This window comes from Diabrotica virgifera, chromosome 6 (assembly GCF_917563875.1).
Source record: "Diabrotica virgifera virgifera chromosome 6, PGI_DIABVI_V3a".
Lineage (NCBI taxonomy): Eukaryota > Metazoa > Arthropoda > Insecta > Coleoptera > Chrysomelidae > Diabrotica > Diabrotica virgifera.
In genome coordinates, this window is record NC_065448.1 from 83647980 (window position 1) to 83660046 (window position 12067).

General features: G+C 33.8%; 1 protein-coding gene across 2 annotated transcripts in view; it reads left to right on the plus strand.

Annotated features, from left to right (window-relative positions):
* LOC126886504 (zinc finger protein 678-like) overlaps window positions 1-12067 on the plus strand; it is a 100964-nt gene that overhangs the window by 33192 nt on the left and 55705 nt on the right. Inside the window, exons 2-3 of one of the 2 annotated variants that reach the window (XM_050653466.1) lie at window positions 1091-1590; window positions 2345-2464. In XM_050653466.1, the coding sequence (XP_050509423.1) occupies window positions 2419-2464 (46 nt within the window). In that variant the 5' untranslated portion in view covers window positions 1091-1590; window positions 2345-2418. The remainder of the gene's footprint in view (window positions 1-1090; window positions 1591-2344; window positions 2465-12067) is intronic. The other variant, XM_050653464.1, reaches the window with a different exon arrangement.

Below are 12067 nucleotides of genomic sequence, written 5' to 3' on the forward strand. Positions count from 1 at the left end.
TAGAAAAAAAATTGATAACTAAATCATTATTTTTACTTATCATAGTATCATAAAATGGTTGTATTCTTTCTATTAAAAGAATGAAAAAAAATTGCTTGTTTTCATTAAAAATAAAACTTAATATTATCAATGTACTTAGTTAAACAAAAATCATCTAAATTATTGAATATTTGAAATATTGAATATTTCTACACTTAGTAAACATACGGAAACTTGACCTAATTTGATATTAATTGTATTCAATTAGAAAAATTAATTCTTATGTTAGGCTATATGCAATATGAGAAATGTTAAAACAATAAATACAATATAGTCAAATTACTCACATCACATAATTTTGTCCTGTCCACCACTGTCCATTTCGTGGATGTGCGTCCTCCTGACGCCGCGCCGGCTGGTTCCATGGTCCAGAATTCCCAATTTTCGTCCATGTCGACGTGTCTCCAATGTCTAGTCTGGTGGGCATCGCAAATTCCATCTATCAGCTAATGCATAATATCTATGGGGGATAGATACTTTACCCCAATTGTCTTTTCTTCTTCCAGTTTCTCGTCGCTCCCATTGTTTTACTTTAGATTTACTTTTTCTAACTTAAGTTTCCCTTATTCTAATTTCTTTTTTTTTTCATCTTCTCATTTCTTAATTAACTTCTTCTTAAAATTTACACTTAACAAATTACAATAACTACTTAACAAAGACCTTCTGGATCGCCATATGGTGGTATGTGGAACGCCCTCTAATATAACTGGTATTTACTGTCACCCTGGGAGGTAAGGGTGGTAATACATCAGGTTCTTTTCAATGTTAAGTAGTTAAGGGAGAATGAAACATCTTACCTCGACGAACACCAAGTTTATTCTGATCTTTTAATTATATTATTTTCAATAATCAAAGTGTGTTATTGTTAAAAATACACGGGTGCTTATTCAGCGCCCGTGGCCAAGGATTCGACACTCAATATTTAAATAAACAATCAAGGTAAATGTTAGTCGATATTACACAATCTTGACCCAGTTCAATATTGGATATTATTTAATATAATTCATCTTCTGATACTGATAAAAATCTTAATCTCATAATCTTATTCCAGGACAGGAGGTTCTACTGTATCTACTGAGTTCTCCCACAAAATTACATTACAGCACATGTGGCTGTAAGCAAGGCTATAATAAACGTTCATTGATGCCGAGATGGGTAGTATGTTTTTAATTCTAGATATAGCGTAAAAAGCTTTATTCAAGATTAGATTTTTAGTCTGCATTTATATAAAAAATAGTTGTTTTTAGAACTCTTTAGCGACGTATTAGTATAATATAATATTCATAGACGTATCTATTAACATAGACTGAGCCTAACCTCCGCGCTTCCTGACGACAAGATCTCTTGGACAGGTTTGCGGTATCTCTTTCTTGCACATTGTATCGAGAAACTAAGTGGGGGTATTGGGACCGTGAAAGTTCCGGAAGAGCGACACCTGGTTTCATAGCTCAGCAACATTTTTAGCACTTTTAATTATATCGGCCAATTATATTAGTCCTGGTTACTGGATAATTGTCAAGGCCATAGCCAAAAATAGAATAAGAAGAAAAGGTAAGATTGAGGTTATTTTATTAAAAGGTAAACATTGTACTACAAGCAAAATACCATTGATTAAATTTATTTTAATAATTGCATATCATATCAATATTGTGGAACAACATTCAACTTTTACAATTTATAATACATAATGTGCGAAATCCCATTTTCTTCAATGACAGTAGGTATAAAATACATATATGTTAATTTGACAATTTCAATTAATAATATGAATTATTTAAGAAATATAGAAAGTTGCAAGATTTCTCCGCTATACGCGCACGATCGTTTCTCTTATTACCTCCAAGTATTTACACACAGCGAATAGGCACGGAAGGGAAGACCGACATGATCAGCCAAGAAAAAAGATGAATCTGGTTATTTTTCTATTGAAATTATTGGGTATGAATGTGTCTTTTGAGTTTACTCCTCCTATTTAAAAAATGAACTATAATAACAGGCCAAGGCTTAGGTAAATTTGATAAAATATGCAACTAAATGCCCGAAGTGTTAAAAAAATTAAAATTTTACGAATTCGCAAAAAAACGCATAGAAGTCATTAAAATGCAAGCTGCATATTATCCATCCTTGAGTCTTTATTACATTCTGAGGCTACTGGACCAAGTCCGAAGCCAACCCCCTCTATAGTCATACACAAATAGTAATTAGTCATACACGCTAATTTGCAGATACCTACTGATAACTTTTTTTATTTTTTAATTTTGTCCTGCAGAATAACTTTTTATATACTTAGATTGTTTTTTTTTAGAATTTCCCCAAGAGGAGGACACTTGGGAAATTGTGAAGAAAATAGACATACATTCAAGTAATGAAGAACAACCTATGTATATTCTTGCTAAAATCTGCCGAGTTGGAACCGTTACACGGGGTACGTCCGAAATAACCTGTTCCTTACAATCAGCCCTGTGATGGATGACCGAAGTTATCTTTAACGTAAAGTTATCCCGTAGTTAAGTTATAATCCTCGAATTGGTGTGATGTATCATACAACTACTTGCGTTATTTCTTGACAGTTCTTGAGTTATCTGATATATCAACTGTCACTTTATAACGCGACGTTAAACCTCAAGTTGTGAGATAACTGGTTAGGTATGTTAAGGATCGTAAGGTTAGGTTTATGTTTTGATTTGTTTTTAGACAGGAATTAAGTGAATATTTAACGTAGAACGCTGCTTCAGATTGTCCCAGGACATTGTGCGGCATTTTATTAATTTAATAAATCAAATTTAAGAGGAAACAGTAGCGATCAACAGGTAGCCAAAACGCGTTCCAAGATTGCGGCTGTAATTTTGAATATTTTTTCGAGATATTTGGCACACGTATTCGTAATATAATAAAGAATGGCGGTACAGAGCCCAATTTGAAAAATATATTAATATGTGGAAATTACTCTGTAGTTAAATACAATATTAAAAAAACGAGCCTGTGCCGCCATTAAGAAGAACAAAAAAATACACTTTCTTCAAATAAACTTTTTTATCCGATGCCTAGATTTTGTGTCATTTTGGAACTACTCATGGAATAAAAAATTTTAGTAGTTCCAAAATGACACAAAATTTAGGCATCGGATAAAAAAGTTTATTTGAAGAAAGTGTATTTTTTTGTTCTTAATGGCGGTACAGGCTCGTTTTTTTAATATTGTATTTAATTACAGAGTAATTTCTACATATTAATATATTTTTCAAATTGGGCTCTGTACCGCCATTCTTTATTCTATTACGAATACGTGTGCCAAATATCTCGAAAAAATATTCAAAATTACAGCCGCAATCTTGGAACGCGTTTTTGCTACCTGTTGATCGCTACTGTTTCCTCTTAATATCAAATATAAAGCAGCACAATATTATCAAAAACATAGACCTAAGATAACAATTAAAAACACGTAGGTAATTAATTTTTTTTTTCTTCCAAGTTTTTTTTACAATCTGTTTTACAATGAAAACAATAGGTAAAATTGTTTGTCTTTACAATGGCAGAGAGATGTAAGGTCCAGTGACCAAAGCATCACGACACACACACATTACCTTGTTTACCGGTGAGATGCGCAGGTAATTAATAAAAATGAAAAAGAAAGCTAATAATTTAAAAATAGAAGGGTAATGCAATTTTAAAAATTATCGCTGTGTCTAGGTACACGCTAACGTGTACGCAAATAAAAAAGTTAGGTACACGCGAATTAAACTTCATCAAGCCAGTGACGTCATTATTTAGCGTGCGCAGTGACTTTATATTTTGGTACACGCTATTTTGATATTTTTAGTGTTTGTTGTTTGTTTGATAGAAAATATTTTTATTAAGGGAAGGGGAAGGGAAGCAAAACTATTCAGATGTTTGAAACTTAATTGTAATAAAACAATATGCATATAAAAGTATATATTCAGGTTAGCAAAATAAATATTAGTTAACATGATATATACAAAATACTGCTAAAAAATTTTTATACGTAAGTTAATTATACCAGTTTATTTGGTGTTTATTTTTATTTATACAGGGAGTTGAACTTGTTACGATTTTCATAGAAAATTGGTTATAACTTTGTAAATATCCTGTATAACATAATAAACCTTTATATTTTTGTGATATGAAAGTTAAGAAGATTTCGAACATAAAATAAAATATAGGGTGTTCCATTTAAAAAACATAAGTTTGGTCCGAGAGTATATTATCGAACGCCCTGTAACATTCTAACTAATTTTAGTAATTTTGTAATATGAAGCTCAAAGTTTGCTAAAATTTTTGATACTAACTTTTATTGCTATCTATTACTTGCGGATCTACTGAGCTTTATCACACTAATCAATCGCCCCGTATATTTTATCTTATTACTTCTGCTACCGTTAATCACGAATTTTTGTCTCTTATCTTTTTCATACTGTTTTAGAATGTTGTTAAACTCATTAAAAGAACTAAATAATTGTCCATACTCCATATAGTTAATTAAAAAAAACACTAAACAAGTAAAAAATAAGGAAACTCTTTACAAATCAATATTAAAGTGTAAACATAACGCGATTAGACAAATTCTAACTACACTCTGACACTCGCGATACTTACAGATACTTAATACCACAGCATACACGCGGCTCAAATTAGCGTGTACCAAAAAACCCAGTCATAGTACACGCTAAATAATGACGTCACTGACTTGATGACGTTTAAGCGTGTACCTAACTTTTTTATTTGCGTACACGTTAGCGTGTACCTAGACACAGCGAAAAATTATACAAAAATCAAATCGAGAGATACAAATTGAAATTTTTATTTATAAACATCCAAATCCAAGGGTTTTAAGTACATACTTCTTTCTATCTACTTTTACGATTCACCACCGAACCACACCGAACAGCGAACAGCTGTTCAGTCATCGGTAGCCGCTAGGTAGGTATACCAACTTCTCGCGATTCTCTTTCTCGCTTCAACTTTTACTGATTCTACATAAGGTTCTCTTTTTAGACAACGTAATACTTTCTTCCTCGAATAACGTCTAAGAAATAACGCATCTCATAACGGTGGATGATCCATCACACGGAATTTGCATTTTATAGTTATGGAGATAGTTATATGTTATCGTTATGTTAACTTTAACGGTTAACAATAACTTCGGTAATTCATCACAGGGCTGAATATCTACTACTAATTTTAACTATCATTAATTTCATTTCAATCGATATTTTGGAAATCATGAAATTTTGATTGTGCCAAATTGCCTTTGGGCATGGAATCACACATCACAACCTCAGTGCAAGACTGTTGTAAGTCAAAATAAGTAAGTTTCGAGATAAAGACGATTTTGTTTATTTTCGTGCATTTATCGCTGTGCTAATGTCGGTGTGAGAGTTGTGATATTTAGCTGGTTGAGCAGTTGAAAGTTACTAAAGTTTTACACGGGATAGATATGCATGTTTACAAGCGAATGCCATGATTACGTCATTTTCATAAAATTTTTGACTTACAACAGTTTTGCACTGAGGGTGTGACATGTCCATTAACCCGGCTCACGGAGCACAGTCAACTTCTCTGTCGCTCACGTTGGTAACTCCAATCTGGCGCGTCCATGTCGCGGGGGTGGGCATCTATCACTTAAGAGTGATGGAGTGAATAGATGGCTAAGTTCAGATTGGGACCCAGTTCTCTGGGGTATAACATGGACCCCTACCTAGGGATACAGGTGAAGACCACAACGGTAGGTACGGCGGAGAAGAAGATCTTTTGTATGACGTGGATGGCGGAAGTGTCATCCCTGGATTTTAGGGATGATATATCAATCTGCCTTACCGCGTGATTGCCGGGATATGCAACGGTGGATGATCCATGATCTCTCTTGATAGTCAACACTTCCCTTGCCCCTGGAATAAGAAATTGTCACAAAAGGCGAATGAACCGATAAAACGCCAACGGCATGGATATATAGTAGGTAACGGAAAAACCAATATATTAAAGATCCTTAAGGATATTCCATGAACAATCGTCATGTCAAGAAGTAGCCACGACATATAGCAGTTACTGATCATGGATTCGGACTCCAAGATCCGGCAGATAAAGATCATAGGGCTTCCCCGGTCGCTAACAGGCGAAATCCCTATAAAAAAGATCAGTAAAGTTAAATAAACATAAAAAAATCAAAATGTGTACGTGGATGTTAAAAATGTGAATGTTAGAACGTTATATGAAGCAGGAAGGTTTAGAAACCTCTTACTTGAAATGGGAGGACTCGATATATCTATATTTTTTGTTTGCGAAACAAGGTGGCCAAACAACGTACACTATAATTCTCAAGACTATCAGATATATTACTCTGCTACAAATGATGAGTCACATCAAAACGGCGCAGAAGTCATATTTAAGAAATCACTTGCAAAGTCTGTAAGAAAATTTGTCCCATTATCCGATCGAGTATTGCTAATTTAACTAGCTGCATACTCCGTAGGTATAAATAAAATACAAGTATACGCATCTACCGTAGACAAAGAAAATACCGATATCGAAACATTTTATCAACTTAATAACGAAAACGACGTCAGCGGTTTAAGTCGAAACGTAAAAAAAAATATTTTTTAAGTTAAATTGTGGCTTATTTCCCATTTAGAATAATAAATTTTATCAACTTGTATCAGAAGCCTTTTTTTAACGTCTATGCCGAACATATCGTCAGAGCTTCTCTTGAAGTTCGCCCTGAAGGTGCCAGAGTCAATGGAATTTTCATTAACAATGTAGGATATGCCGATGACACCGTAGTATTAGCGGAAACAGAAGACCAACTAAAAATATTGATGAACATACTGGGCTTGGATATTAATGTTTCCAAAACCAAAATCATGGTATTCCACAAGAACACCCATGAACAAATTACACCCAACATACAAATCAATGGTACCACCCTTCAGAGTTGTTCCCAAAGCTTCATATACGTGGGTAGAGAGCTAAACAGTCAGCTAGACCACTCAAAAGAAATTAGAAGACGCATTGAAATAGCAAGATCTGGCTTCATGAACATGCGTAAAATGCTCTGTAACCCCAAGCTATCAGTCACGATAAGATTGAGAACACTAAAGTGTTATGTGTGGTCTCTATTACTATATGGTTGTGAGACCTGGCCATTAAAACAGTATGACGTCAACAAACTGAATTCATTCGAAATGTGGATGTACCGCCGAATGCTAAGAATAAGCTGGACCAGCAGAACTACAAATGAAGAAGTACTGGAAATAATGAACATTCCTCATGTCCTCATCTAGTCAATACAATCAAAATTAGAAAGACGTCAGTAGATGAATAACACCGATTCTCGCGCACGATGAGCCAGAATCGGCATGCCGATTCCCGGCCACCGTGGGAAAAAAGTGGTCCAGAATCGGTATGCCGATTCCCGGCCACCGTGGGAAAAAAGTGGTCCAGAATCGGTATGCCGATTCCCGCTCACGATGAGCCATCAGGGTCCTTCGAAGCCAGAGAGCCATCGAAGCGACCAACAATGACCAGAGGGTCGTAAGAAGATTGTTGATTTTGAAAAGGCAAGAGGCAATGTATACATGTGAAGTACATGACAATGGCCATTCTGAAAGTTTATAAAAATGCTATACAATCATCATCATGATAATGGCCCATTCTGAACATGTATAAAAATGTGAAATGCCATACGATCATCATATATGGGGCTGAAAATATAATATTTGTACAAAATCACGAAAAATCAAATATTTTGAATTATTTACAAAAATATTTTAAATAACAAGTTGTTGTTTATCAACATTCCGGATGTGGATGGTTGATAAGGAAAGAGTGCAGACGATATTTTTGCAACAACAGGAAACCGCTAAAGATATGACAAACCACAATGCTAGAAGTCCGGATGTGGTCAGATGATAACATGTAACCACAGATATTAGTATTATAAACTGTTATCAGTTTCCGGTAACCACAATAACATATTTTTACAGGAAATATGTGGTTAACGGAAAAAATATGTTATTGTGGTTAACGGAAAAATATGTTATTGCGGTTAACGGAAACTATTTTGCAAAAACAAATCCTTGACATGTGATCACGCTCTGCCTGCGTGGAGGGGTTCGCCTATAAATATAGAACCAAACAAGCATACAGCACAGTTGACATCTGAAAGTCTTACAGTAAGTCATAACATAAGTTTGCAGTGCAGTGAAAATAGTGAAGCAAGGTAAGCTATTTGTGCTGTTTTTTTTTAAATATGTATTTGTAAATGTATTGTGTAAATGTTTTCATTTGTTAAATATTTTTATGTATTTATTATATCCTTTTCCATCGTTCAAAACATTTCCCAGCCGCTATTTTTTATAAGCATTGTTTTCCTCTTTTCGTATTTTGATTTCACGTAGTATAGTGTTCCTCTCTTCTCATATTCTGATTTCATTCAGTATTTTATTTAAAAAATGTTTACTTTTTCGACTTCATGTAGCATCTAACATAATTCACAGCTTTTCTCTCTCCTCCTAATCGTTTAATGCATCTCCACATTTTCGTTTAAAAAAAATAGAGAAAAATAGAAAGTTTTCGCATTTTTGCAGATGGATCTAACCAAAATAAACAAATTCTCGCTTATTGCAGAGAGAAAGCCAGTCCAAAATTTGAGGGACCTACCTGTCGACACTCCATTTATAATTTACTCAGCGAAAATAGTAAAAAGCAAGTTTGGGGAGGTTGTATTGCTTGAACTAGAAGAAAGCGTGGTTTTCCTACCGGACAGAGTGACAGAAGACTATAAGCCATTTGTGCAAGAATTTTGTAGCCAAAAATATTCCGTAGTCTACAAAGGCGTAATCAATATTGGAAAGCAACATCCTGCATCATCTTCTGAAGTTATTGAAAAGTAGAAGCAGTACACCATCCGGACAACAGTCTAGCTTTAGAGGTATGTACTCTTCGTTCTTTTTGCTAAATATTTTATTCTTTCAATTCTCTTTTGCTAAATATTTTTGCTAATTATTTTACAATTCCGTTTTTGTAATGTATTTCATGCTATCTTGCAAAATAGTTTATTTTCCCATTCTCTTTTTGTCAATTATCTTTTCTCCATTTCAGACGGATCTTGTCAATTTATTTATTTTTCCATTCTATTTTTTGACAATTATTATTTTTCATTTCAATTTTGCCATGTATTTTGTTCTCTATTGCTAATTATTTTTGCGAAATATGTGTGCTATTAATTTTATTCTTACAATTCTGTTATGTTATATAGATTATTCTTCAATTATTTTTTTATCAATTATCTTCTTCTATTCAATGTTTGTCAAGTATTTTATTCTGTGCTGGCAATTGTTTCATGTTGAATGCATTAGACTAAAACAAATGTTATTGTAGGTACATCCGCTGTAAACTAACCCTCAGCAAAAACTTCAAGCTAGCAACAATCATCTGGAACAACATCATAGCATCTCTCTGAACCAACTTCAAGCTAGTAACAACATCTGAAGCCGATAGGGAAAACAGTAGGTGAGTTTTTCATTTATTAAATCTTTATTGCTTATTCAATCATGAGTGACATAGGAGAATTAAGTTGTGACATTGTGCAAAATTTAGTTAAAGCGCGAGATATTTTGTTTCAAAATTATACACCGCGAGAAGCAAATATTTGGCTAAAACATATTCGGAGACATTTAACATTGTTTAATAAAGCTATTCGGTATGGAGACTTGGATGTACCAAAATTACGACAATTGCAAACAAACGTTGGACACTTAAAAACAGTCAAATTAGAAATTCAAAATTTTTCTCAACACGTGGGTGGGGGCCTTAATAAACGCAGCAAAGTTAAATGGGACGATATAACTTCATCATTTGCAAGTCGGGTTAGAACGGGAATAATTATTAATTTGGCTCATAAGGACGTAATGCAATTTTTCGGTGATTGTTTTAAGCTTTTTAAAATTAGAATTAAAAATATTTTAAAAAAATTAAGGGCCGGTTGTTTGAACGCTAATCAACAATGATCACTATCAAATATTTAATTACTGTCACCAAAACTGTCAATGTCAACTTTTATTGGGTTGCTGAAAACATAATTGATTATAATTATGAGATTAGTTAATCAATTAACATAACAATTATTAACATAATTGATTAAGTAATTTCATAATTGTAATCAATTATGTTTTCAGCAACCCAAACAAAGTAGACATTGACAGTTGTGACAGTAATTAAATATTTGATAGTGATCATTGTTGATTAGCGTTCGAACAACCGGCCCTTAATGTAATAAAATGTAATACCGCATTTTGTGGAAAGTTTATAAGAAAAGCAAATCAGGGGAAAATAGCGAATTTAAATATTTTAACACAAAAAATGAAATCATAGACGCAGGAACAGACTTGATGTTGTGGTTCCACTCTAACGTAATTGATAAAATTATGGCGAAACTATCAGAGTTTGAGGAAAAGGGTTCAGGGTGGGCTTTGGAAAAAATAATATCGTTGGAGGTTAATATTAACAAATATGAAATCGGGAATGGGGCTTCATCCTTCATTAAGCTACCGGATCAAATCCGAAATAAGCACGCGTGTATCAATGTAAAAACAATGACGAGGCGTGCTTTTTTTGGAGTATACTGTCAGCGCTGTATCCTGCAAAAGCGAGTTCTGATCGGACTAGTTCATATCCACATTACACAACTGTCTTAAATGTTGATGGTTTCGAAACACCAATGACTATTGGAGGCATTTCGAAATTTGAGAAACAAAATGGCATCTCTTTAAACGTGTATGGGTTGGAAATGAATGTCGCTAAAGAAAAAACATTTTACGTAACAATACCGTTAAGGTTGTGTAAAATTAAATTAACTAGACATGTAAATTTGTTGATGGTACAAGATAAATATTTTCCAAAATTAAACGATTACGAGGCACCTATTGAGGATAACGAAATTGTAGATATCAAATACCATTATTGCATGATAAAGAATCTGTCTCGGCTTTTATCTAGTAAATATGGACATAAAATATTTGTATGCGATAGATGTCTAAATTATTTTAGCAGTTTTGACAGACTAAATGATCATGCAAAATATTGTGAGAGAATCAACGACTGCAAAGTTTCATTTCCACCATATCAACATGTTGAATTTAAAAATCATGTGTATAAGCAGACAACACCTTTTGTTGTCTATGCAGACTTTGAAGCAATGCTACAAAAAATTAAAAATGGACCGCTTCAAAGTAAAACAATTAAGCATCAGGAGCATAAAGCCTTTAGCGCCGGGTATTATGTCAAATGTTCTTACGATGAATCAGTATCTTTTTATCGAAGCTACGCAGGTATGGACTGTCTAGACTGGTTTGCGAAGGAAATGTCTGATGTGGCAATGTTTGTACATGGAAAGATAAAGCATATTGAGCCCATGAATATTAAACCAAACACTAATGGAGCAACTGATTGTCATATTTGTGAGAAGCGCTTTACACCCACAGATACAATTGTGATTGATCATGACCATTTTAACGGGCAAGTACGCCGATTTGCGCACCAAGTGTGTAATCTTAATTTTAGAAAACAGTTTGTTGTTCCGTGTTCCATGTTTTTTTCATAATCAGCGGTTACGACTCACATTTCATGATAAGACAATTGGCGAAAAAAGGAAGTATCAGCCTACTCCCAATAAACAAGGAAAGATATATTTCCTTTACTCTGAACGATACCGAATCCAAAGTTAAGTTGAAATTCGTTGATTCATTGAGATTTTTGAATTCCTCACTGGATAAACTGGCAACCACATTAAATACAGAAGATTTAAGGTACTTGGCTCGAGAATTTCCAAATGCCGCTCCTGAACAAATAGAGCTATTGAGAAGAAAAGGCGTATTTCCATATGAATACATTGATTCTATGGATAGGTTAAAGGAAACTCAACTCCCATCTATTGATAAATTTTATAGTTCGCTAACAGATGAAAACATCTCTAAAGATATGTACCAACATGCGCAAAACGTTTGGCAATCATTTGATA